Source organism: Tachysurus fulvidraco, chromosome 25, assembly GCF_022655615.1.
Source record: "Tachysurus fulvidraco isolate hzauxx_2018 chromosome 25, HZAU_PFXX_2.0, whole genome shotgun sequence".
NCBI classification, from domain to species: domain Eukaryota; kingdom Metazoa; phylum Chordata; class Actinopteri; order Siluriformes; family Bagridae; genus Tachysurus; species Tachysurus fulvidraco.
The window spans coordinates 14,990,761-15,017,550 of record NC_062542.1 but is presented as its reverse complement, the minus strand read 5'-3'; the positions used below and the strand labels follow the sequence as shown (position 1 = coordinate 15,017,550).

At 40.0% G+C, this 26,790-nt stretch overlaps 3 protein-coding genes and 1 long non-coding RNA gene across 5 annotated transcripts; all 4 read right to left on the bottom strand.

Annotated features, from left to right (window-relative positions):
* Positions 1–981: 981 nt before the first annotated feature.
* LOC113661071 (cystatin-B-like) lies at positions 982–2,261 on the bottom strand. The gene is made up of 3 exons (XM_027175029.2): positions 2,071–2,261; positions 1,358–1,459; positions 982–1,262 (listed from the first exon to the last, which is right to left on the bottom strand). The coding sequence occupies exons 1-3, from the start codon at positions 2,140–2,142 to the stop codon at positions 1,134–1,136; spliced, it is 303 nt and encodes a 100-aa protein (XP_027030830.1). The 5' UTR covers positions 2,143–2,261; the 3' UTR covers positions 982–1,133.
* Positions 2,262–3,913: 1,652 nt separating this feature from the next.
* On the bottom strand, positions 3,914–5,279 carry LOC113661079 (cystatin-B-like). Its single transcript, XM_027175041.2, has 3 exons — positions 5,014–5,279; positions 4,317–4,418; positions 3,914–4,221 (listed from the first exon to the last, which is right to left on the bottom strand). Exons 1-3 carry the CDS (start codon positions 5,083–5,085, stop codon positions 4,093–4,095), a joined length of 303 nt encoding a protein of 100 aa, XP_027030842.2. The 5' UTR covers positions 5,086–5,279; the 3' UTR covers positions 3,914–4,092.
* A 571-nt stretch (positions 5,280–5,850) lies between these two features.
* Positions 5,851–9,681, bottom strand: LOC113661107. Of its 2 annotated transcripts, XR_003444973.2 has the most exons (3): positions 8,692–9,246; positions 8,144–8,348; positions 5,851–7,781 (listed from the first exon to the last, which is right to left on the bottom strand). It is a non-coding gene; the product is annotated as an uncharacterized LOC113661107 (long non-coding RNA). The 2 variants fall into 2 exon arrangements; XR_007139528.1 differs by lacking the exon at positions 5,851–7,781 and having other exon boundaries at positions 7,982–8,348; positions 8,692–9,681.
* A 7,278-nt stretch (positions 9,682–16,959) lies between these two features.
* On the bottom strand, positions 16,960–18,217 carry LOC125140243 (cystatin-B-like). Its single transcript, XM_047808652.1, has 3 exons — positions 18,065–18,217; positions 17,358–17,459; positions 16,960–17,264 (listed from the first exon to the last, which is right to left on the bottom strand). The coding sequence occupies exons 1-3, from the start codon at positions 18,128–18,130 to the stop codon at positions 17,130–17,132; spliced, it is 303 nt and encodes a 100-aa protein (XP_047664608.1). The 5' UTR covers positions 18,131–18,217; the 3' UTR covers positions 16,960–17,129.
* Positions 18,218–26,790: the final 8,573 nt, after the last annotated feature.

Sequence of the window (26,790 nt, the reverse complement as noted above, 5' to 3'; positions counted from 1 at the left end):
ACTTTACTCCTTTTTTCATGAAAAACTAAAATGGGATTCTGTACTGTTATTTGACTTTGTTTACAATAAAAAGACTTCGCAAAAAGAAAAAAAAGAAAAAGAAAAAAGTACTTCTGAACCAGTTAATTGTTATGATTTATTGTATGGAACATCCAGGCGAAAAGTGCTTCACAGCTTTGCTGATTCTTCACCCGATTCTTTTTCTTTCTTAAAGGTAATTAGCAAAAATGGCTGCTGACTGTATGTGTTACATGACCATGGAAATGTTTGATATCTTGACTTATAAACATTCAGGATTCTAGACTGGAGTTTGCAATTGTTTTATTGTGTCTCTGTTCAGTATTGAATGTTTTTGTCATGTCTCACTCCACAGTGGTGATAAATATGAAGCTCAGATCAAAATAGACAATTAGAGATTTAAGTGAGAGCCAAGTGCTTGTTCAATCAGTGGAAAAGAAAATTGGTATGTGTGTGTGTGTGTGTGTGTGTGTGTGTGTGTGTGTGTGTGTGTGTGTGTGTGTGTGTGTGTGTGTGTGTGTGTGTGTGAGAGAGAGAGAGAGAGAGAGAGAGAGAGAGAGAGAGAGAGAGAGAGAGAGAGAGAGAGTGATCAATCCGGTGTGTATTTTGTTGGAATCAGGTAACACCCTGAGAAATAAAGGTACTGCATTCTTGGCCCTGTTCTCTACAGAAACCAGTGAATGGTTAGATTGTTTTTCACACAAATGTTTGTATCTTAAAAGTAAATGCCGCTTTTGCCCCAAGTGTTTGTTCATCTTCAACCTGGGAAAAAATTCCAACAGATGGAAAATCACGTCTCACACTGAAAGCCAAAAGTCCTGACTCATTTTGACTTGCAGCCAGAAATTCTGACTAAATGAACACAGTTCATATTATAGATGTATAAAAAAACAAATACCAGGCAATATATGTTCTCTGTAACCGCTGATCATTTATAAGAAATAAGGTGACTGTAAATGTAAATATTTAATATTGGCATTTTTATTTATCTGAAGAAGCTTCTAATTTCTTGTCAGTTTAGAAAATACAACTTTGTCAGCTTTAAGCAATTTCAATAACCGCCCTGTTTGTAAGCGTTATTACTGTATCATTGCAGCACAGTAGTCATTTCTGTCTTAGAAGATTTCAATGGGATCATGTTGGGTTTTGGGGGTCTGTATTCCATGAAGTTCCAGTTTTCCTCCAGCATGTGGCAACGGCTTATGGACACGCAGGTGAGCAAAATCCTGCCCACCTACATGGACCTGAAAAGCACACGTGAAAACACATACTGAACTCGATCGGATGTTATTAAAAACATATTCTAAATGAGGACTGTTTGAGTGGGTACATGTCTTACCTTGATGAAGTAATTCGTCCCAGCTACGACCTGCGTCTTGTAAGATTTAGCAGTAAAGACCTGAAATGTCTTTCCAGCTTTTTTCTCCGCCTGTGACTTTATCTGCGATTTCGAAAACAGTCTTTAGTAAGACTTGACTTATGACTTGTGATTCATCAATATGACTCCTAATAACCTTTTACTGACTCACACACATACATATATCTACAAAACTATTATCATGTGATTTGTTTTTCTATATAAAAAAAAGAGCAGCTATTTTATTATTTAGAAATACATAGACTTATTTTATTTTTTTATTTTTTTGCATCTGTGTTTTTCTTACAATTGATTTATGTCACTTTATTAGTTTGGAATGATTTTATTTTATTAAACACTAGTTAAAAGTATTCATTTGTTCCATGCATTAAATACACTAAAGAACCAGATTAAATAAATCTAAAGTTCAGATCCAAATGTAAACTATTTTACACTTAAACCAGTCACATGAAACTTTCTGCCAATCCTCTATAATGATGTCATTATTAGTACAAAATACCAGTCTTTCTTAGAACTGTACACTAAAAGGTGAGATGTGTTTTTTCCCCTGTGGAATCAGGACAGTTCAATAAACTCACTAATTAAAAAAAAATAAAAAAGAGTACATTTTAACCTTCAATATGCGTCAATTTTCTAAAAAAGTGCACGCAACAAACTCACAAAAACAAACCAACCTCATCACAGATTTTCTGCACTTCTTTATCGGCGACTATCGCCTCACCGGTCCCTCCGCACACAAAAGACATCGTTTTTGTCTGGAAGCAAGAGTAGATAAAATGTTTAATCTAAAGTCCCAGGGTTTCGCTGAAATAACCAGACACGCTTAATATAACCTGCTGCCACTCCCCAAATCATCTGACAGGAAATACGTACTAAACAAAACCACGTCCAAAATTGCACATCAGTGTTAATTCACAAAAACATAACAAGGTAATATCAAACAGAGCAGCCAATCAGGAGACCGGATCCCGCCCCTAAAGAGAATAACCAACCAATCAGGAGGCTGCTTTCTGTCTCGTTTCTTACTACGTTTCAGCACTACACCTGTATTCAGTAAAAATATTATTTTCTCTGGCTATCTTTATATTATTCAGGGCTCCAAGTTTTGAAGACAGGCAAGAGTGACATATTGTGTTTGCTTATCCCAACATACAGAGAGTTGCAATAGTCCAGTCTTGTGATAAAAGCATGCACTATGACCTGTAGGACTTTAGTATTAAGGATGGGTTTCAGCCTGGAGATCAATCTAAGTTGATAAAAATTACTCTTTACTACTGACTTAATCTGTTTGTCAAAGCTGAGGAAATAAAAAGAAATAAAAGACTGGGTATGAATGTAAATAATTGATATTTGTGAGTAATATAAGAGCGGGTTAAGCGCCACACTTTTTTTCAGTTATAGTACACAGTAAGTGTGTAAATTGGTTCATATATAAAAATTGGGGATGTGGTAGCTTAGTGGTTAACCTGTTGGACTATTGATCAGAAGGTCGTAAGTTTAAATCCCAGGACCCCTTGAGCAAGATACTTCACACTCAATTGCTCTGGGCCCTGGGATTTGCAACAGATCAGTGTGCACCATTTTAGACCACACACTTCATTACAGCCTACAAGGCATCATGTGAATAAACATTATGCTGATTACTTGATGATATTGCAAAACATCATGTGACAGCAAACCATAGCAATTTCCTAAACAACACTGATGGTGCATTTCATTCCTTTCATATAATTTACTATGGCAACTAGAAAAATAAACAAAAATAAGAACAATAGTTGGCCTTCCTGCTTATTCCCAGGAAAGTCCACTTTATCTGCGTCCAAAAATATAACGGACATTTTGTTTGTCAGAAGAATCTTATTTCTTATCAGTTTTGTAAATAACACTGAATAAATAAACATGTTGTGATTAATAACACACACACACACACACACACACACACACACACACACACACACACACACACACACACACACACACACACACACACACACACACACACACACTGTAAACCCAAATCCAATCCCAGATCCCTGTCTTTACAGTATGTGTTACATGACCATGAAAATATTAAACATTCAGGATTCTAGAGTGGAGTTTTCACCTGTTTTATTTTGTCCGTGTTCAGTATTGCATGTTTTTGTCATGTGTCACTCCACAGTGAGAGCTTTAAGACTTTTGTTGTTTCTCATAAGCATTTCTGTTTTCCCCTAATCTACTAGAGGCAAAGGTTTCATAGTAAAGTTTCAAAATGGTTTGTTTTTCACACAAATGCTTGCAGGGCTCTGAAGATTTGAAGGCAGGCAAGAGTGACATATGTTAAATATGTCTAGCAAGCCCCCCCAAAAAATATATGACATAAAACATTCCAAAATGTAATATTTGAATTAAGAAAAACATATTAAATTTAAAATGTAGTGCTAGTGGTTAGTAGCCTTATTTTTCTGATGTTTGGTTTATAAATATATGTTCTCTGTAACCGCTGATCATTTATAAGAAATAAGGTGATTATAAATGTAAATATTTAATATTGGCATTTTTATTTATCTGAAGAAGCTTCTAATTTCTTGTCAGTTTAGAAAATACAACTTTGTCAGCTTTAAGCAGGTGATATTCCATATGTAACACAATTTCGATACCCGCCCTGTTTGTAAGCTTTATTACTGTATCATTGCAGTACAGTAATCATTTTAGTCTTAGAAGTATTCAATTGGGTCATGATGGGCTTTGGGTGTCTGTATTCCATGAAGTTCCAGTTTTTCTCCAGCATGTGGCAACATCTTATAGACACGCAGGTGAGCAAACTCCTCACCACCCACATGGACCTGAAAAGCACACACGTAAACACATACTGACCTCAATCAGATGCCATTAAATACAAATTCTAAATGAGGACTGTTTGAGTGGGTACGTGTCTTACCTTGATGAAGAAATTTGTCCCAGCTACCACCTGCGTCTTGTAAGATTTAGCAGTAAAGACATCAAATGTCCTTCCAGCTTTTTCCTCTGCATGTGACTTCATCTGCAATTTCGAAAACAGTCTTTAGTAAGACTTGTCTTATGACTTGTGATTCATCAATATGACTCCTAATAACCTTTTACTGACTCACACACTTACATATATCTACAAAACTATTATCATTTAAAAAAAAAAAAAGAGCAGCTATTTTATTATTTAGAAATACATCAAATACATTTTTCTGTTTTGTTTTTGCATCTGTTGTTTTATTAAAACTGATTTATGTCAGTTTATTAGTTTGGAATGACTATTTTATTAATCATCAGATAAAAGTACTAATTTGTTTCATGCATTAAATACACTAAAGAACCAGATTAAATAAATCTAAAGTTCAGATCCAAACTATTTTATACTTAAACCAGTCACATGAAACTTTCTGCCAATCCTCTATAATGATGTCATTATTAGTACAAAATTCCAGTCTTTCTTAGAACTGTACACTAAAAGGTGAGATGTGTTATTTTCCCCCTGTGGAATCGGACAGTTCAATAAACTCACTAATTAAAAACACAGATTAAAAAAAGAGTAAATTTTTACCTTTAATATGCATCAATTTTCTAGAAATGTGCACGCAACAAACTCACAAAAACAAACCAACCTCATCACAGATTTTCTGCACTTCTTCATTGGCCTCCTTCTCCTCACTGGTCCCTCCGCATAACAAAGGCATTTTTGTGTTTGGAAGCAAAAGTAGATAAAATGTTTAATCTAAAGTCCCAGAGCTTTACTGAAATAACCAGACACGCTTAATATAACCTGCTGCCACTCCCCAAATCATCTGACAGCAAATACTTTCTAAAAAAAGCCCACGTCCAAAACTGCACATCAGTGTTATTTCACAAAAAAACATAACAAGGAAAGAACAAACAGAGCAGCCAATCAGGAGACCGGATCCCGCCCGTAAAGAGAATAACCAGCCAATCAGGAGGACGGATTCCACGCCATAGATAATAACCAGCCAATCAGAACGCCGGATCCACGCCCCTAAAGAGAACACACAGCTAATCATGGGGCTTGTTTGTTTCTACGTTTCATAGATGTGATGTGTATAATATATCTTCAGACTACGTTTTAGCACTACACCTATTATCAGTAAAAAAAATGTTTTTTTCTATATTCTTTGTTTGGATTATATAAATCATTTACCTGTGTACTGATGGGATTTATGTATAATACATTGTTATATATACATTGTTATATATATATATATATATATATATATATATATATATATATATATATATATATATATATATATATATATATATATAACTTTTGAAATATATAATAAATATATTATAAACACATCATGAGTATATATTTCCCTTAACACTGATATCATGTGTATTTATTGCAGTTTTGTAACTAACACTAAATGAAGAAACATGTGATTAATAACTGATAAATTAATACACAATACACACACGCACACACACATACATATATATATAAATGTAAACCCAAATCCAATCCCAGATCCCTGTCTATATGTGTTGCATGAGCATGAAAATGTTTGATAGCTTGACTATTAAACATTCAGGATTCTAGACTGGAGTTTGCAATTGTTTTATTGTGTATATGTTCAGTATTGAATGTTTTGTCATGTCTCACTCCACAGTGGTAATTAATATGAAGCTCAGATCAAAATACACACTTAGAACTTTAAGAATTTGGCACAACACGGAAAATGACCACTAGGGGATGAGGCTGCATCAACTTCGTTGTAGCTTTTAAGCATTAAATCCTCTAAATACACGGTTAAACTTATTTTTGTTCCAAAGCTTAGACTCTCAAGATTTTATTAAGCCCACACACAAAGCATAATATGATTTATAGCCGTCATACTAATTGAATCAAAATTCGTAGTGAACAGCAGTTCACCTCCGTCCTTTGTTTCGGCTCTCACTTCTCCATGAGGCTTCTAAAACTACACTGTTGCATCAGATTTGTAGTCCAGGGCCTAATGAATCAAACAAGCCCTGACTTGAGCCAATCGGCGCCTGTAGTGCAGAGATAGACGGCTGAGAAGCCAATGATGTCTCTCCATCCTAGGTGGGACACCCTCCCTTTGACTGACAATTGCTCCCTCCAGTAGCAATTTCATGATCCGGATCATGATCTCTTTGTTTTAGGCCTTTTAAACTGAGCATGCAGTCTTTTAATTCAAAGTTATACAGTAAACAAGAAAAACATGAACGGATGGACATGTCCGTAGAAAAATATTTTTATAGAATCCATTTTTGGGTCTTTTGACTTGAAATTTTGTGGCTATGACCCTCAGTTGTTATTTAGCTCCTAACATGTTTCACAGCAATAAGATTAATCAGTTTATCAGAAAAATCTCAGACGGAAATCAAAACCCTCCATTCTAGCCTTTGCAACTTTGTGTCAGTAAGGCCTAGACTCACTTGTATCTGAAACTAGAGACTCTCTTCTTTCCAATGAGACCAGGCTCACCCCTGTGTGTCAAAGTATGTGGGAGCTGTACCACTTTTTAGGTGGGTAGGTCATGTAGGCGAAAATCCTACAAATAGGGGGCGAGGTCCATAACAGGTTAAAAAAATAAAATTGCTAAATGTCCAATAGTTAACAAAATATTCAGGGTTATTTTTCATCTGAGGAGGAGAGACCAGCATTTCCAAGCTCTGCTTTTAGGAGGCATATCTGAATTTTTGTTTTGAAGTTTTGCTACAATAAAAGTATATACACTAAATGATACAAATGTACAGTATTATTTGACCCATTTTAAAGTTTTACTACATTTTCCTCCTGGAATCCACCTTGAAATCCTACCCCCCTATTAGGATCAGGATAATCCTGTTTTTTTTTGGATCAAAGTTATCCAAATCCCACTGACTAGTTTTCAACAAGACAAACTGATGGTTTGATCCAGATTAAAACTAGGATTGGATTTTGTAATCTAATCGGATTTCAGATTCCTTCTTTCCCTTTTGAACAACCCATTTTCAAGATTTGATCCAATCCGATAACCAAAATCCGATCAGCTTACATTTGAACAACTGGTCTAAGAATTTAAACAGCTCAAGCAGCTCAAAACAGTTCTTGAATCATTTCAAGTGTGCAGCTTGGTTTTCTAAGACGGTACTTTAGGAGAAAGCTTAAGTCCATCGAGATCCAGAAAGAGTTTTTTTAAAAACCTCAAAAGTGTATTTCAGATTTGATGGATAGTGTAGGTTTAAGGCATAAGGCATCAGACCCGTCAGAAGAGCACAAGCTTTTGTAGTATTTTCCCCTTTTGTTTTGTTCACCTTGCTTCCTTCTTTAGGACACGACTGGCTCCTCATCTCTGTTTCCATGGACAGGAATTGTCATGACATCATTACTTAAGTCTTCTTGATTGACATCCTTACAAGAGGGATGAGGGGAAATTAGAAAATTTAAAAAGTTAAATTCATGACTGGATTTGGGAACCACTGACATAGAAGTGTTGGAATGAAAATAAGCTGAGTAAATATCTTTAAATCTGAATATTTGATTTGCTGACTCTTTAAATTGCTTATGTGGCAGAAATGATATAGCTTAAAGGTATAGTTCAACCAAACATGGACATTTGCTGTTTATTTATTCACTCTAAGTCCTCCAAAATGTAGGTGTTTCTTCAGTAGAACAGATTTTTAGCTGAGACCACGCTCCTAGGTGGGTCATGAAATGCACATACTGTTGTGCGTCCAAAAAGCATTTACTTCCAACAGAAAAGTAATACCCACATCTTGGCATACCGATGATAAATAGACTGACATATCTGCGATAGCCTTCACATGTCATTTACAGGGCACCTGGTGTAATCCAGAGAAAAGCACCTCTACACCGGGCATCGATGATGTGCTCTGACTAGTGGCATCATGCTTAAGAAGGTTGTGGTCATAAGTGTTGCCAGTTGCTCTCAATGTAATGCAGCTTCTGTTTTTGTGGCTGCAAAAAAAAAGAGCAAATTAATAAATATGGAAAATTACACAATGGTGTACCAGTGATCACATATGCATGAAAGGAGGAGCTCACTATAGAGAATATCACCCAACACTAGCAGGGATTACTTTTGTGATGAATGTATCTGCTTTTTCAACACTCCAAGTAGCAAAACCTGAGAACTTGCATTATCTGAATCACTGGGGACTGCAGTTTTAGCAAAAAAATTTATTCACTGTTCAAATGAAGAAAGAATATCACCTACATCTGGTTTGGCCTGAGGGTGAGTAAATGAACAGCAAATTTTTATTTTTGGGTAAACTAACCCATCAACATGTCTGGGACTTACTTTGCTGTCTTTGAATAGGTTCTCCACCACTGGATAACTGCATCTCATCTCGTCTCCAACCTTTGGCCCTGTTAGGAGATTTGTAATAAACACTGAACTGTGGAACTAAAATACATTAGTAACAAAACCTAGATATTTTGTCCAAACAACATTTGCATTTTCTGAAATTTTAAATAGTTTGAAAATATGTAACAGTTTAAATCCACCCTCACAGCCGACTGTCGCCAACCTGCTTAACTTTAAGTCGTTAAACTGACAAAAATACAGTAAGTGTCGGATATCACTGTTTTAATAAACAAAGCTTAGTTAAGGCAAGAAAATCATATTTTAATCCTTAGCCTCGATAATCACCAAGCTATCCCCCTCTCCCACCCCCCTCTCGCTCCATGCACGCGCACAGCCAGCATGCGTCATCACGTGACACATAACTTAGCGTGATACCGTATATACTTATTTGCCACTAAGGGGAGACAAACCTCAACACATGAGTTGTAAGTTGTCCAAGCCCCATGAAGTGCAAACAGACAAAAACTCTACTGGACAACAAACACAAGATAGTGCTGACCAGTGTGCATTCTGTACATTGTACAAATCAATCTGCAAAGGTATAGGGTCGTAAAACATTGTGCAAAACAAGGATGTGAACACAGGGTTCCTATATAGATATATACACTTATGTTAATGCAGCAATTATGTGAGGTATTGAAATGTGGAGGGCAAAAGAATAATTATAATGAATGTGCAAAACAGAACAAGAAATGATTGCGATCATTTAACGTTTCAAAACTTTCGTTCCTTTATATTTTCTGGTTCCACAAACGATATTTTCTGCTTCCACTTTTAGTTCTGAGTTTGTTTTCATTAGTTACTTATTAATTCTGTTTATATTAAATAGACCTTTTAAACTGTGAGTTAAACTGAACGTTTGGTTTGGTTTCTAACTGCATAAACAATGTCCTTTTCTTTTGTGTCTCGTAGTTAAAACTCATGCAGTCTGAGTTGAACGTTGAGAAAGTCATCAATGATTGCAGTATAAAGGTCAGAATGTCCAAATGCTCTCTCTCTCTCTCTCTCTCTCTCTCTCTCTCTCTCTCTCTCTCTCTCTCTCTCTCTCTCTCTGTGTGTGTGTGTGTGTGTGTGTGTGTGTGTGTGTGTGTGTGTGTGTGTGTGTGTGTGTGTGTGTGTGTGTGTGTGTGAGAACTGTTTTCTGTCTTATCCTTTACTTTTCACCTAATTCAGAAGCCTCAGTAAACTACACTCACTAACTAGGCAGTTTATTAGGAACTCTGGTCTTCTTGCTCATTCATGCAATTATCCAATCAGGTCTGAATCTAAAACATCAGAATGGGGAAAACATGATCTCAGTGATTATGATCATGACATGCAGATTGGTGCTAGACAGATTAACTGCTTTTTACACGCGTGTTGAACAGAAAAGCTTGTCAGACTGTACAACATTGAGGGTTAGGATTCAGGAACAGAAAAACACATGTAGACAGAAGAAAAGATGCACCATTTCTTATTACTGGTTTATGTAACATACTTTTCCTAGATCAGTAAGAGAAATTTTTCAATGAAATGTTTCATTAAAACCATGTAGGTACAGGATGTGAGCTACCGATTCTACCGTAGACAGGTGTTTATTTATAACAAACACTCAGTACTGTGTTTTATTTCTATTTGTAATACTTGCTGTTCTACAAGTCTGCATAGACTAGTATTTTGTTTCTCCGGCAGGTTTTCAACAAACAATGTCGAATCCACTACACCCCCCCCCCACTCCCCCAAAGATCAATGCAACCAGCAACCTTCCGCAGCCGCTGTGTCTGAGCTCTATAAAACCCTCTCATCAGAATCAGTATCAGAATCAGGTTTACCGGCCAAGTGTGTCGACACATACAAGGAATTTGGTTCCAGCTGTTTGTACAGACATAAATAACACTATAAACTCATTCTCACTGTTAGTCCGAATTCCTGTGTTTCTACAGTCACTTCTATTCTTCATACAGCCTGGTGTACAAAAAAAATAAATGTTTTATTTTTATAAACATTTTTTCCCAGTGGCCAGTGTGTGTGTTCAGTTCTACTTTCTCTTTACAGTTTACATTGCAACCTGAATTACATGTGAGACCAAGTTAAGGTGTGTGTGTTCGATCTGGTGTGTGTGTGTGTGTGTGGGTGTGTGTGTGTGTGTGTGTTTGATCTGGTGTGTGTCGAGGCCTTGCTGTTCTTATCCTTTTAGTTGAGTTTATTTCAACAAGTTACTGCAAAGTGTAAACCTGTCTGGTGTTAAATAACCCACTCCAGTAACCATTGCTAACTGGACATTTGCTGGGATTTCAGCCTACAACCCATACAGTTGCTCAAGTTGCATCTAATAGAGAAGGAATGCAAAAAAACAAACAAAAACACACACATACACACACACACACACACACACACACACACACACACATACATATTTCTACCAAAACTTTATAATAAACTGTGTTTAAATACAACTGGTGTGGTATTGGTGTGTGTGTGTGTGTGTGTGTGTGTGTGTGTGTGTGTGTGTGTGTGTGTGTGTGTGTGTGTGTGTGTGTGTGTGTGCGTGTGTGTTTGATCTGGTGTGTGTCGAGGGCGTGCTGTTCTTATCCTTTTAGTTGAGTTTCTTTCAACAAGTTACTGCAAAGTGTAAACCTGTGAGGTGTTAAATAACCCACTCCAGTAACCATTGCTAACTGGACATTTGCTGGGCACACACACACACACACACACACACACACACACACACACACACACACACACACACACACACACACACACACACACACACATTTTTTTTTTTATATATACACACACACACACACACACACACACACACACACACACACACACACACACACACACACACACCTGTGTATATTTCTACCAAAACTTTATAATAAACTGTTTTTAAATACAAGTTTAAACACCGTCCCTGCCTGTGTGTGGTCATGTGTGTGTGTGTCTTAAGCCTATGCTCAGAAAGTGTCAGAGCTCATCTTGGTTTATTGGGGTTCTGTGTTCCCTGAAATTTCAGTTTCTTTCATCAAAAAATGTGTTAGACAAGATTTATAGTTTATCTGTGCAGCCAACTATGTGTGACGTTGTAGTTGTTTGTGGATTAATTAACACTGCGAGTCGGGTTTGTCACTCAAGGCTTCTTTTATTGGCCTGGACAAACTTAACTGGGACAAACAGGACCATAGTTTGAGTAAATTGCAGTTCAATGACGTATGACTGTCTTAAATGAAATAAACAGAGGTTCAGAGTTCACAAGCAGTCTAATACACACGCACACACACACACACACACACACACACACACACACACACACACACACACACACACACACACACACACACACACACACACACACACCTCATTTTATCATCAAGTATAAATTTCCAAACTTGCAAACTTAGTTAATAAGACAGTGATCATTGCATCTTATCGGCAGTGAGTCGTCATAAAAATGCTGCTGATCAAAACCAAACACAAATTTCTTAATTTGTGCAATAAACATCGTTGGATTTAACCACACCTTATTTCCGTCCTGTTTCTCAGCAGAAGTCTTGACCAAAACCACACTTCTGAACTACCTTTAAAATCTCCTAACTGGTAGCTTCCTTTCCTGCTTGCTAAATCGTTTTAAAAAACTTAGTGGTGTTTTCTGAATTTGACAGCAATAACCAAATGTTTGTTTTAATGCAGGAATGTTGTGGATACAGGAAAAGGATGGTTCTGTGGTCGGACCGATTGCGTGTCTGAGAAATGATGAATAAAAAATTCTCACTATTTGTCTGAATTCCTGTGTTTCTACAATCAGTTCTGCACTTCATACAGCCTCAATCAATTTGGCTCCTGTGATGGGTGGGGGGTGGGGGGTGTCCCATCCCTGTATGTTGAGCCGACCAGATGAAATAGTTGTTTCCAGCACTGACGGTCTTGTGCCAGCTGCTCTGCATCCTCTATAGCAATTCCTTGTTGTTGAAGGTCGCCCGCAAGGACGTCAAGCCATCGGGTGCAGCGTTTACCTCGTGGTCGTCTCCAGTCTGCAGCCCTCGGATCAAACTGGAGAATAGCTCTCGTTGGATGGTCAGAAGGGAGGCGGAAGACATGGCCAAGAAGCATTGAGTGTAAACAAAAACGGAAGCATTGAGTGTTACAGAGACTGAGAAATTAAATGTATTACAAACTGATTTAGTAACATGAGGAAAAATCAAGAGGAGCATTTTTGCGATCTAGACTTAAATGGTTAGAAAAAGGGGAAAAAATACTAAACATTTAATTTGGCCTTGAGAAGAGAAACAGTGAATTTGCCTTAGTCTCAAAGTTAATGATCAACGACAAAATTGTAGATAGTCATTTAGTTATTTCAAATTATGTAGCCCGGTTTTATAGTAATTTGTATTCCTCCACCTCGACCACTTCCAGTATTGATCGTTTTTTAATAAAATTTATGAGTGACATCAAAAATAGATCAGGATTCTTTGCACTTGTGTGATAAAGAAATAAATATTGAGGAGTTGAGAGAGTGTATTAACCTGCTAAAAAGCAATAAATCACCAGGCAACGACGAGCTAACAGGGGAGATCTACAGGACTCTTTCCAAAGAACTTCCACCTTTTTTTATTATTAGTTTCTATAGAAGCAATAAATAAAGGTGAATTGCCAGCTTCATTAAAACAAGGCATCGATTCCCAAACCTAACAAAGATAAGTTACTTATTGATAGTTTGAGACCAATTTGTTTGCTCAATAACGACAGTAAATTGTTTGCGATGATTTTTGCAAGAAGATTGAAACAAGGTTTAAACAACCTCATAGATGAAGAACAGTCTGGTTTTACTGTATGCAAGGCCATCATATTAGGAATAATATTAGGCTGGTCTTGGATATGATTGATTATAATCATCTTATAAATGATGACAGTTTTATTTTATTTATTGACTTCTATAAAGCTTTTGATACTGTAAATTATGATTTTATTTTCAAAGTTATTAAGTTGTTGGGTTTTGGTGATTTGTTTTTAAAAGCAGTTAAAACATTATAGAACGGATGTAATAGCTCGGTTAAACTTGCTGGTGGAACTTCACAAAGGTTTGATATCAATTGTGGAATTAGACAAGGATGCCCTCTTTCTCCCTTTTTATTTTTGTTAGTCACTCAAATTTTGGCAGTACATATTAAGAAAAGTCAGTTTAATGGTATCGGTGCTTTAGGTACAGAATTTAAACTTAGTCAGTTTGTTATTTTTAAAAAAAACGAAATTGAGGTTCCAGTTATAATTAGAGTTATTGAGGAATTCTCTGATGCGTCGGGTCTTAAAATGAATCTAGATAAATCTGCATTGTTTCCCCTAAACTCTTGCTCACTTACACATATAGAAGGTATTCCAGTTAAACAACAGCTAACTTATCTGGGTATAGTCATTTGCAAAAATGATAAACAAAGAAGCCAGTTAAATTTTGAACCAATTATTGAAAAAAACGAAAAAGAAATTTAACTTGTGGTTAATGAGAGATTTATCAATTTTTGGGAGGGTGTTGTTGTCCAAGGCAGAAGGTATTTCCAGATCTGTACACACTTATTTATACTTAGAGGTGCCCTCCACTGTGATGAAAGATTTGGATAAGATATTGTTTAAAGAAAGAGGTCATGTTCAATACTAAAGAACAAGGGGGGCTAGAGGTTCTGGATTATAGTACACTCAATAATACTTTCAAGATTAGATGGTTAATAGAATTTATGAAAAATAAAGATAGTGTTTGGAATGTATTTCCTAATTATATATTTAATTCTATTGGTGGCATAACATTTTTGTAGAAATGCAATTGTTCTGTTGATTAAATTCTGGTTAAACTGGCTGGTTTCCATAGACAGGCCCTGTTAGCATGGAATTTGATCTATAAACACAATTTTTCACCACACAGTTATTGCATTTGGAATAACAAAGACATATTATTTAAAAACAAATCACTTTTCTATCAAACCTGTCTTAATGAAGGGATTATTTTGGTAAAACAGCTATTAAATTCTGATGGGTATTTGTTGTCTTACATGGAGTTTCTTGAAAAATTCCAACTACCAGTTAAACCAAGAGATTTTGCTATTGAATTTGATGCAATTCCAAAGAGTTGTATTTCTTTTAAATAATTTCAAGTTCATTGCAAATCAATATAGATGACTTTTGTGGTAGTTTATACATCGGCAATGTTAATATCTTGAAACAAAATTGTAGCAAGAACATTATAAGAAATACCCTTTGTTTTGTTTCTTTTCCTGCAGTAAGGTTTTTTTGTCTTCCTTATTTGGCAATATATACTGGGATAAAACATGGAAAATACTGAACAAGTTTTGTGTCAATAATAAAATTAAGGAGGTGTCTTACAAAATTCTACATAGAATTTATCCTGTTAAACATGTTTTGGAAAGATTTAAGCTTAATATATGCTTGCGGATTTTGTGGACAAGATTTTGTGTATTTACTCAAGACTTTTTTGGAAAGATATGGAAAATTATATTAGTAGGAAATTGGGTTGTGTGGTAGAAATTGGTGTATTTGATGTGTCTTTTTATTTTGAAGGCGATAATTTGGAAAATAATGAACAATATATTATACAGGTATTTATTGTATTAGGAAAGTACCATATACACAAAACAAAGTGGCCCTTTGTAAACCAAATCTGTCGCATTTTATAAATGATTTAAACTTATACAGTAATCTTTTGGAAAAAGTAAAAAACAAAAAAGCTCAGAAAACGTGATATTTTAAAATAATTCAGTTTTTTGTAATTTTTTTCTTTCTTTTCTGGTAACCTATGTGACTGATACCTCTTGTTTGTGTGGCATTGAACAAAATGTGTATTTTGTGTTTGTCGTTTTGCAATTAAAAAACAAAACAAAAAAAAAACCTGGAAATAAGTGCCTGCCTTTCTAGATACACTGATTAATTCAGTTCGGGAGAAGAGATAAAAGCCCGCCAACACCGACAATCGATTGGTTGACTTACCGAAACAGACCAATCAGGATGCTCTCTGTCTGACGCACACACGCACACTAGCACACACGCAAGGTCTCTCGCTCCCCCTCCCTTTCTGCCGTGCGCGCGCTACAAGGATTGGAGCGCAGTCTCTGTCGCGCATGCGCGCTCTTGCTAGATTCCGGGAGATTTTAACTAATTTGCGGGCACCAGGATGCCGCTATCAATATGCGGGAGACTCCCGGAACATCCGGGATACTTGGGATGTCTGAATTCAGAAAACACCACTAAGCTTTTAAGCGATTTAGCAGGAAAGACAGCTACCAGTTAGGAGATTTAAAAGGTAGTTCATTTGTTGATACGGTTTAAAAAAGGATTCTGATACAAGTTTGAACACGACTTTAAGACGATCAAAGCGGACTGGGAACAAATATCAGACTGTTCTGTTTCTTTTAAATGAATTATATAGAGTTAAAAGATATTTCAAGACAAATGCTGAAACCTTATATAATGTATGTGTGTGAGTGTGTGTGTGTGTGTGTGTGTATATATATATATATATATATATATATATATATATATATATATATATATATATATATATATATATATATATGCATGAAAATGTTTGATATCTTGACTATTAAACATTCATAATTCTACACTGGAGTTTGCACTTGTTTTATTGTATCTATGTTCAGTTGAAGCTCAGATCAAAATAGATACTTAGAGCTTTAAGTGAAAAAGAAAGTGTGTGTGTGTGTGTGTGTGTGTGTGTGTGTGTGTGTGTGTGTGTGTGTGTGTGTGTGTGTGTGTGTGTGATCAATTTGGTGTGTGACCATAGAAATTAAATGGAATTTTTTTTTTCAGTTTATTTCATTGTTTCTCATAAGTATTTCTGTTTTTCCCTAATCTACTAGGGGCAAATGTTTTATAGTAAAGTTCCAAAATGGTTAGTTTGTTTTTCACACTAATGTTTGTATATTTAAAGTAAATGCTGCTATTGCCCTAAGTGCTTGTTCATCTTCAACCAGTGATACAAATCCAACAGATGGAAAATCACATCTCACACTGAAAACCAAAAGAGTCCTGACCCAATTTATATCAGACTTGCAGCCAGAATTTTTTTTTTCCCTTCCAAAAAATTCTGACTAAATGAACACAGTTCATATTATAGATATATAAAATAAGAAATACCGTATGTTATGTTCTCTATAAACGCTGATCATTTGTAAGAAATAAGGAGATTGTAAATGTAAATATTTTAATATTGGCTTTTTTATTTAACTGAAGAAGCTTCTAATTTCTTGTCAGTTTAGAAAATACAATTTTGTCAGCTTTAAGCAGGTGATATTCCATATGTAACACAATTTCAATAACCGCTCTGTTTGTAAGCATTATTACTGTATCATTGCAGTACAGTAATCATTTCATTCTTGGAAGAATTCAATGGGGTCATTTAGGGTTTTGGGTATCTGTATTCCAAGAAGTTCCAGTTTTCCTCCATCACATGGCAACATCTGATAGACACCCAGGTGAGCAAACTCCTCACCACCCACATGGACCTGAAAAGCATACGTAAACACATACTGACCTCATTCAGATGCCATTAAATACATATTCTAAATGAGGACTGTTTGAGTGGGTACGTGTCTTACCTTGATGAAGAAATTCGTCCCAGCTACGACCTGCGTCTTGTAAGATTTAGCAGTAAAGACCTGAAATGTCCTTCCAGCTTTTTTCTCCGCCTGTGGCTTTATCTGTGATTTCGAAAACAGTCATTAGTAAGACTTGACTTATGACTTGTGATTCATTAATGACTCCTAATAACCTTTTACTGACTCACACACATATATATATCTACAAACATATTATCATTTAATTTGTTTTTTCTATTAAAAAAAATAAATAAAAATAGAGCAGCTATTTTATTATTTAGAATTTTTCCTGTTTTGTTTTTGCATCTGTGGTTTTATTACAAATTTATGTCACTTTATTAGATTGGAATGACTTTATTTTATTAAACTATAGTAAAAGTACTAATTTGTTCCATGCATTAAATACACTAAAGAGCCAGATTAAATAAATCTAAAGTTCAGATCCAAATGTAAACTATTTTACACTTAAACCAGTCACATGAAACTTTGTGCCAATCCTCTTTAATGATGTCATTATTAGTACAAAATACCAGTCTTTCTTAAAACTGTACACTAAAAGGTTTGATGTGTTTTTTCCCTGTGGAATCAGGACAGTTAAATAAACTCACTAATTAAAAACACAGATTAAAAAAAGAGTAATTTTTACCTTTAATATGCATCAATTTTTTAGAAATGTGCACGCAACAAACTCACAAAAACAAACCAACCTCATCACAGATTTTCTGCACTTCTTCATCGGCGACCTTCAACTCACTGAGCCCACCGATATTCATTTTTTTTGTCTGGAAGCAAAAGTAGATAAAATGTTTAATCTAAAGTCCCAGCGTTTCACTGAAATAACCAGACACGCTTAATATAACCTGCTGCCACTCCCCAAATCATAAACAGAGCAGCCAATCAGGAGGATTCTTTGTGTCTCATTTCTGTTTCAGAACTACACCTGTATTCATTAAAAATGTTGTTTTCTCTGGCTATCTTAATATTATTCGTATTCTTTGTTTGGATTATGTAAATCATTTACCTGTGTATACTGATGGGATTTATGTATGTATGTTTATTTGTTACTTAACACTGGAGTGGATTATTTAACACCAGACAGGACACAGGGGTTTACACTTTGCAGTAACTTGTTGAAAGAAACGCAACTTCATTAAAACCAAATATAAAATTATAAGAACAGCAAGTGCACGCCTGTTACTGTTACTGCTATAATAGTGATATAGCCTTTCACTGGTCTCTGTAGGGAAAAGGGCCAGGAATGCAGGACCTTTATTTCTCAGGGTGTTTCCTGGTTTCAATGAAATAAACTGGAAATGACCTGATTGAACACACACACACACACACACACACACACACACACACACACACACACACACACACACACACACACACACACACACACACAAACACACATTTTCTTTTTCCTGGTTGAAGGTGAACAAGCACTTGGCTCTCACTTAAAGCTCTGAGTGTCTATTTTGATCTGAGCTTCATATTAATCACCACTGTGGAGTGAGACATAACATGACCCTCGGAAATTCCACAACATCATCTCTTCTCTGCTCAACCCCCCGGCTCCACCTTCTTCATCCTCCCTGACTACAGAAGACTTTGCTTCTTTCTACCAGGAGAAGATTGAGGAAATCTGCCGGACCTTCACTTCAGCCCCAACTGCACTTACATCTCAGAGTTTGCATTCCCCTACACCTTCGTTGTCACATTTCTCAACAGTGGCAGCAGAAGAGATTTTACAACTCATCCAGTCCTGCAATCCTACCACCTGCCCATTGGATCCACTCCCTACCACTATGCTCCAGACCATCTCACAAGACCACTTGCCCTTCATTTCCACTATCGTCAATAGATCCATAGCATCTGGTCAGGTACCAACTACTTTCAAGAGAGCAAGGGTTATTCCCATCCTAAAGAAAGCTGCTCTGGATCCATCAGACATCAGTAACTACAGACCGGTATCACGTCTCTCATTTCTTTCAAAAATTCTTGAACGCATTGTCTATAATCAACTGTCTGTCTATCTCTCACAGAACAACCTCCAAGATCCCAACCAGTCTGGCTTTAAAGCAGCTCACTCTACAGATACAGCCCTTTTGGATGTCTCTGAGAAGCTACATACTGCTAGATCAGCCAAACTGTCATCCGTCCTTATCCTCCTTGACCTTTCAGCAGCGTTTGATACAGTCAACCACAAGACTCTCTTATCCAACCTCAAGAGTCTTGCGATTTGCAGATCAGCTTGGGAATGGTTTGCCTCCTACCTGGAAGGACGCTCATATCAGGTAACATGGAGGGGAGTGACATCTGCTCCACACAGACTCTCCACTGGCGTCCCACAGGGCTCAGTACTTGGTCCTCTTCTTTTCTCCCTGTATACTCACTCTCTTGGGGAAGTTATATCATCACATGGGTTCTCTTACCACTGCTATGCTGATGATACACAACTTATCTTCTCTTTCCCACCCTCAGATGCCACAGCTTCTGACCGGATCTCAGCATGTCTGGCAGAAATTTCATCATGGATGACTGCTCATCAGTTAAAGCTCAATCCTAGCAAAACTGAACTGCTGTTCATCCCAGGTGATTCATCCCCAGGTCATGATCTTGCTATATCCTTGCACAACGATCTGATCTCCCCTTCAGCCACAGCTCGCAACCTTGGGGTAACCGTGGACAATCAACTGTCCTTTTCCTCTCATGTTGCTAATGTGACTCGCTCATGTCGGTTTCTTCTCTACAACATTAGAAGGATTCGGCCATTTTTGTCCACACAGACTGCTCAGGTACTTGTTCAGTCTCTTGTCATTTCTAGACTGGATTACGGCAATGCACTGCTGGCAGGTCTACCTATGAACGAATCCGTCCTCTGCAAATGATCCAAAATGCAGCTGCCCGGCTTGTTTTCAACCTGCCAAAGTTCTCCATACCACTCCCCTGCTGTGATCCCTCCACTGGCTTCCGGTAACTGCACACATCCGATTCAAAACACTGATGCTGGCCGACAAAGCCAAAAAAGGACCAGCTCCCTCTTACCTCAAAGCCCTCATCATTCCTCGCACTGCACCCCGCAACTGGTTCCACCATCTCTCGGGGTAAGAGGCAAGTATACTACTAGACTCTTCTCTGTTCTGGCACCAAGGTGGTGGAAAATCATATTTTCATATTTCAATCACATACATTAATGCTGGTTCACTAGGTTACATACTTAAGATACCATGAGTTTAAAACATTTGTTCAAAGTTACAATGAAAAAGTGTCAAAGGTTGTTTTTTTTTTTTTAATGCAAAAGATAAAGAAAGAAGTGCTAGTTGAAGTGTTTCCTGAATAAGTAGGTCTTCAATCGCCGCTTGAAAATAGCCAGGTGCTAGACAGATTAACTGCTTTTTACACGCGTGTTGAACAGAAAAGCTTGTCAGACTGTACAACATTGAGGGTTAGGATTCAGGAACAGAAAAACACATGTAGACAGAAGAAAAGATGCACCATTTCTTATTACTGGTTTATGTAACATACTTTTCCTAGATCAGTAAGAGAACTTTTTCAATGAAATGTTTCATTAAAACCATGTAGATACAGGATGTGAGCTACCGATTCTACCATAGACAGGTGTTTATTTCTAAAAAACACTCAGTACTGTGTTTTATTTCTATTTGTAATACTTGCTGTTCTACAAGTCTGCATAGACTAGTATTTTGTTTCTCCGGCAGGTTTTCAACAAACAATGTCGAATCCACTACACCCCTTACTCCCCCAAAGGTCAATGCAACCAGCAACCTTCCGCAGCCGCTGTGTCTGAGCTCTATAAAACCCTCTCATCAGAATCAGTTGTTGTTGTTGTAAAAAGGATTCTGATGATGAATCATCAGAATCCTTTTTAAACCATATCAACAAATGAACTACCTTTAAAATCTCCTAACTGGTTTATTATTAAAAAAAAAACTTAGTGGTGTTTTCTGAATTTGAAAGCAATAACCAAATGTTTGTTTAAATGCAGAAATGTTGTGGTTACAGGGAAATGATGGTTCTGTGGTCGGACCAATCGTGTGTCTGAGAAACACACGATCTTTGAATAAAACACTTGAGGGTGGTGGTGTGTTTGAGAAACTACTTTTTAGGATTGTGTGATTGCGCCTGACATGAAACAATCTTGTTTCCACAGCAAAGAGGGTTTCTTTTTACGTAACAAGAATGTTGCTTTGTAATTATAATTACTATAACTTAATAAATCATCCTACTCTGAAAATATTCCTTTGACAGATAACGAAGCATTGGCATGGAGCCGGCTTCAGCAAATGTAACTTAAATGTCTTCTTACATAAAACTTCATCATAACTGTAACAAAGCGGAGTCGTATGGATCCATTTGCAGCGTATTTATTAATATCGACAGAACAGACAGGCAGGGTCAGGCACGGCAAACACAATATCAGAGAAATGGCAAAATCGGAATTGAGGGACAGGCAGAAGGTCAGGACAGGCAGCAGGCAATCAGAGAGATGGGTAACAGAAACAAAGTCAAAAGAATCGGAACAAACAATCAGAAAAAGGCTCAGAATGACTGCGGATGCAAGTCGGGACTTCGCAATGAGATCAAGTTCATTTCCTTATTTAAGCACGTCAGCTGATGGGGAACAGCTGGCGCCATGATTAGGTTGAGCAGGGTGTAGTGGGAAGTGTAGTCTGGAAGCGCTTAGTATTCCGGAGACTATTCTCTCCGTTGTGAGTGCGGAGGTGAGGCAGGTGTGCTGATCATGATAGAGCCCCCTCCCTGCGAGCGGCTCCCGACGCGAGGACGCGTGCGATGTCGAGGTCTACCACGAGACCGGGGAGCGGGCCTGTCCGGGTGTCGTAGGTGGAAGTCAGCGGTGAGTGAGGGGTCCAGGATGTCCCCTGCCTTGACCCAGGAGCGCTCTTCCGGGCCGTACCCCACCCAGTCGGATAGGTATTCCAGGCGGCCCCGTCGGCGCCTGGAGTCCAGCAATTCGTGAACCTGGTATGCCTCTCCCCCATCGACAAAGAGGGGTGCAGGTGGTTCAGCAGAGGTTTCTGGGTCTCTCGGTGGGCCCTCCGCGGGTTTCAGCAGCGAGGCGTGAAAGGTGGGAGATTCGCAGTATGACAGGGGCAGTGCCAGGTGGTAGGAGACCGGATTAATCCGTCTGATGATTTGGAATGGGCCCACAAACCATGGGCTGAGCTTACGACAGGGCAGACGGAGGCGGAGGTCGCGGGTGGATAGCCAGACCCACTGTCCGGGGTGCTCAAGGCGGCGTCTATCGGCCTGTGCTTTTTGCCTGCGAATGGCTCGCTGAAGCTGCCGGTGTGCCGCGCTTCATGTGTCCTCGCTGCGGCGAAACCACTCGTCAACTGAGGCGTGGGCAGAGGTTGCAATAAGCCCGCGGGGAGCTGATGAGAGGGCTTAGAGGTATTGCAGATCGTACAGGCTCGGACGAACTCGTGCACGTCTGTGGCTAGAGTCGGCCACCAAAACTGGTTCTGAGCCAGGTGTATGTTGCCTGTGACGCCGGGATGGCCAGAGCTGGGGTTGGAATGTAGGAGCTCCAGGAGGCTCGTGCGCCAGTTCTTGGGCACATAGGTCCGGGATGGAGGGCAGTTAGCAGGTGGTGGTGTGTGGGCGTTAGCCTGGGTAATCACGGTCATGATGTCCCACTGGATGGGCGCGAGGATGTGGGCCTCGGAGATGATGGGCTCGAGGCTCGTGTCCGGGCCGGGTTCACGGAACATGCGGGATAGAGCATCGGCCTTGATATTCTTGGTCCCTGGCCTATAGGTCACCGTGAATCGGAACCTTGTGAAGAACATGGCCCACCTCGACTGACGGGGATTCATGCGCTTAGCGGCGCAAAGGTACTCCAAGTTCCGGTGGTCAGTGAGCACGGTGAACGGGTGTAGAGCACCCTCTAGTCAGTGCCGCCACTCCTCGAATGCCACCTTCATGGCTAGCAGCTCTCGGTCCCCCACGTCGTAGTTGCGTTCCGTCGGGGATAGCTTGCGTGAAAAGTATGCACATGGAAACATCTTGTTGGCTGGGCCCTGCCGTTGAGACAGTACGGCCCCTACTCCCGTATTAGAGGCGTCCACCTCTACTATGAACGGCCGGTCTGGATCCGGAGGGTGGAGGATAGGAGCCCAGGTGAAGCTCGCTTTCAAGCGCCGGAATGCCGTTGTAGCTTCAGGGGACCAGGTAAGCCGAGTGGATGCCTTTTTGGTCATAGAGATGAGCGGGGCCGCAATCGTACTGAAACCACGAATGAAGCGGCTATAGAAATTTGTGAACCCCAGGAAGCGCTGTAACTCCTTCAAGCTCTGTGGGCGGGGCCAATGTAGTACCGCGCGCACCTTGGAGTCGTCCATAGCGACCCCCTCGGCTGAGATGACGTAGCCTAGGAAGGTCGTGGAGGTTCGGTGGAACTCTCATTTTTCAGCCTTGGCATACAGACAGTGTTGGATGACGCGTTTAAGGACTGCCCGCACGTGCCGGATGTGTTCCTCCATGGTTTCTGAATATATGAGGATGTCATCAATGTATACGACCACCCAGTGTTCCAGCATGTCGCGGAACACGTCATTAATGAATGACTGGAACACAGCGGGACTGTTCGAAAAGGCCGAACGGCATGACTAAATATTCATAATGGCCTGATTGGGTCGAAAAGGCGGTCTTCCATTCATCCCCCTCTCTGATCCGGATGAGGTTATAAGTGCTGCGTAAATCCAGTTTTGTGAAGTATCGGGCCTGGCGGAGCTGCTCGAGAGCCGACGGCACGAGGGGGAGAGGATACCGGAACTTGACTGTCATGTTGTTCAGCGCCCGGTAGTCAATGCATGGGCAGAGGCCTCCATCTTTTTTCTTCACGAAGAAGAATACGGAGGCCGCTGGGGAGACGGAGGGTCGGATGAAGCCCTTCTGGAGCTCCTCCTCGATGTAAGCTTTCATGGATGCCATCTCTGGCTGTGACAGCGGAAAGATTCTCCCTCTGGGCGGAGTGGATCCAGGCAGAAGCTCTATGGTGCAGTCATTGGGCCGGTGCGGTGGCAGTTCGGTGGCCCGAGTTTTGCTGAAGGCTTCCGTCAGGTCTTGGTACTCCGCTGGGAGGTTGGAGGTGGTGGAGGCGGAGCATATGGAAAGCGTGGTGCTAGGTCGTGGGGTTTCCGTAGGGAGTGGCTGGTGTTGGTGGCATGCTGCGCCCCAGCTTGAGATGTGCAGATCTCTCCAGGAGATGACGGGGTTGTGAAGTTGGAGCCAGGGGAAGCCTAGGATGAGGACATGGTGCGGGGAGCGGATGATGTGAAAAGGCAGGTATTCTTGGTGGCGAGGGCCCACCTGCAGCCGGAGACTCCTGGAGATGTGAGTGATGTGGCCCTCACCGAGCGGCCTGCCGTCTACCGCCTCCACTGCCAAAGGAAAAGCACACTGGGTCTGTGTCCGGCTTCTCCGCAATAGAGGCAGAGTTGGAAGCGGAAGCGTCTTGCTTTCTCCTCAGACGTGAGGTGCATGGCGTAAAGCTGCATGGGCTCGGGATCCGCCGGTCGGGCTGTGCGAAGGGTCTCGCGCACGTGTCGGGCGGCGTACGTTGGAGGTCCACGTGTCCGCATCAAATTGTCAATGCGGATGGACAGGTCAATGAACTCCGTTAAATCTCTCCCTTCATCACAGCAGGCGAGCTCGGCTTGTAGATCCGGATGCAGCCCTTTGCGGTAGATCACCTTCAGGGGTCTCTCTCCCCAACCTGTCTCGACAGCGAGCGTACGGAATGTCAGCGCGTACTCAGCGGCGGATCGATCGCCCTGAGATATGGCCAACAAACGCTCCTCTGCGCTTTCGCCCGTGGCGGAGTGTTCGAAGACAGCCCGGAATTGGGAGAGGAAATGTTCAAACGTGGGGAAGGCGGAGCCATCCTCTCGCCAAACCGCCGTGGCCCACTCCAGTGCTTTCCCGGTGAGGAGTGTGCACACAAACGCTACGCGGCGGGCGGCGGTCGGATACAGGGATGGTTGCTGCACCACAAAGAGTGAGCACTGCATTAAGAAACCTCCGCATTTTCCAGGATCTCCATTAAACTTTTCCGGAAACGCGAGCTGCGGGCTGGTGAAGGCGCGGAAGGGGCGCCGGTGGCGGAGAGTTTGGAGCTGTGGCAGTGCCTTGCAGACCTTGTAACGCCGCAGCTAGCTCTCCGGTGAGCGAGGTGAGTCGCGTCAGCTGTTGGTGGTGTCCGGCGAGCTGCTGGGCTTCAGCGGAGAGCTGGGTGGCAAGCTGAAATACGGCTGCTGGATCGCTCGGTGGCAAAGTCTTCTGTAACGAAGCAAATGTAACTTAAATGTCTTCTTACATAAAACTTCATCATAACTGTAACAAAGCGGAGTCGTATGGATCCATTTGCAGCGTATTTATTAATATCGACAGAACAGACAGGCAGGGTCAAGCAAGGCAAACACAACATCAGAGAAATGGCAAAATCGGAATCGAGGGACAGGCAGAAGGTCAGGACAGGCAGCAAACAATCAGAGAGACGGGTCACAGAAACAAAGTCAAAACAATCAGAAAAACGCTCAGAATGACTGCGGATGCAAGTCGAGAGTTCGCAATGAGATCAAGTTCAAGTTCATTTCCTTATTTAAGCGTGTCAGCTGATGGGGAACAGCTGGCGCCGTGATTAGGTTGAGCAGGGTGTAGTGGGAAGTGAAGTGTAGTCCGCTTAGTATTCCGGAGACGATTCTCTCCGTTGTGAGTGCGGAGGTGAGGCAGGTGTGCTGATCATGACAATAACATTATCAGCTAATACACATTTATGACCTGTGTATTATGAGGCTTATATATTTGACTGTACAAAACCCTTTGACTGAGTTATAAGTCGATAAGCTGAATCAACACCTGAACTGCAGTATTCACCGGTGCTGTAGACGAGACGGGGATAAAATACGACTTCAAGACGATCAGGACGGACTGGGAACAAATATCAGACTGTTCTGTTTCTTCTAAGTGAATTATATCGAATTAAAAGAGATTCCAAGACGAGTTCTGTTTAAGCCAAACTTCATAACCTTGTGAAAAAAAGTGAGTATCGATCATTTAATGCTGAAACCTTCTGAATAAACACACTGAAGAAGGTGTACTGGTGAAACAGGTGATGAAAAGGTATAATGATTTAAACTTTTTTTTATCACACATCAGCCTCATCATAGATTTTTATTTCTGTAGAAAAAAGTACTTCTGAACCAGTTAATTGTTATGTTTTCAACAAACAATGTCGAATCCACTACCCCCCCCCCCCACTCCCCCAAAGATCAATGCAACCAGCAACCTTCCGCAGCCGCTGTGTCTGAGCTCTATAAAACCCTCTCATCAGAATCAGTATCAGAATCAGGTTTACCGGCCAAGTGTGTCGACACATACAAGGAAT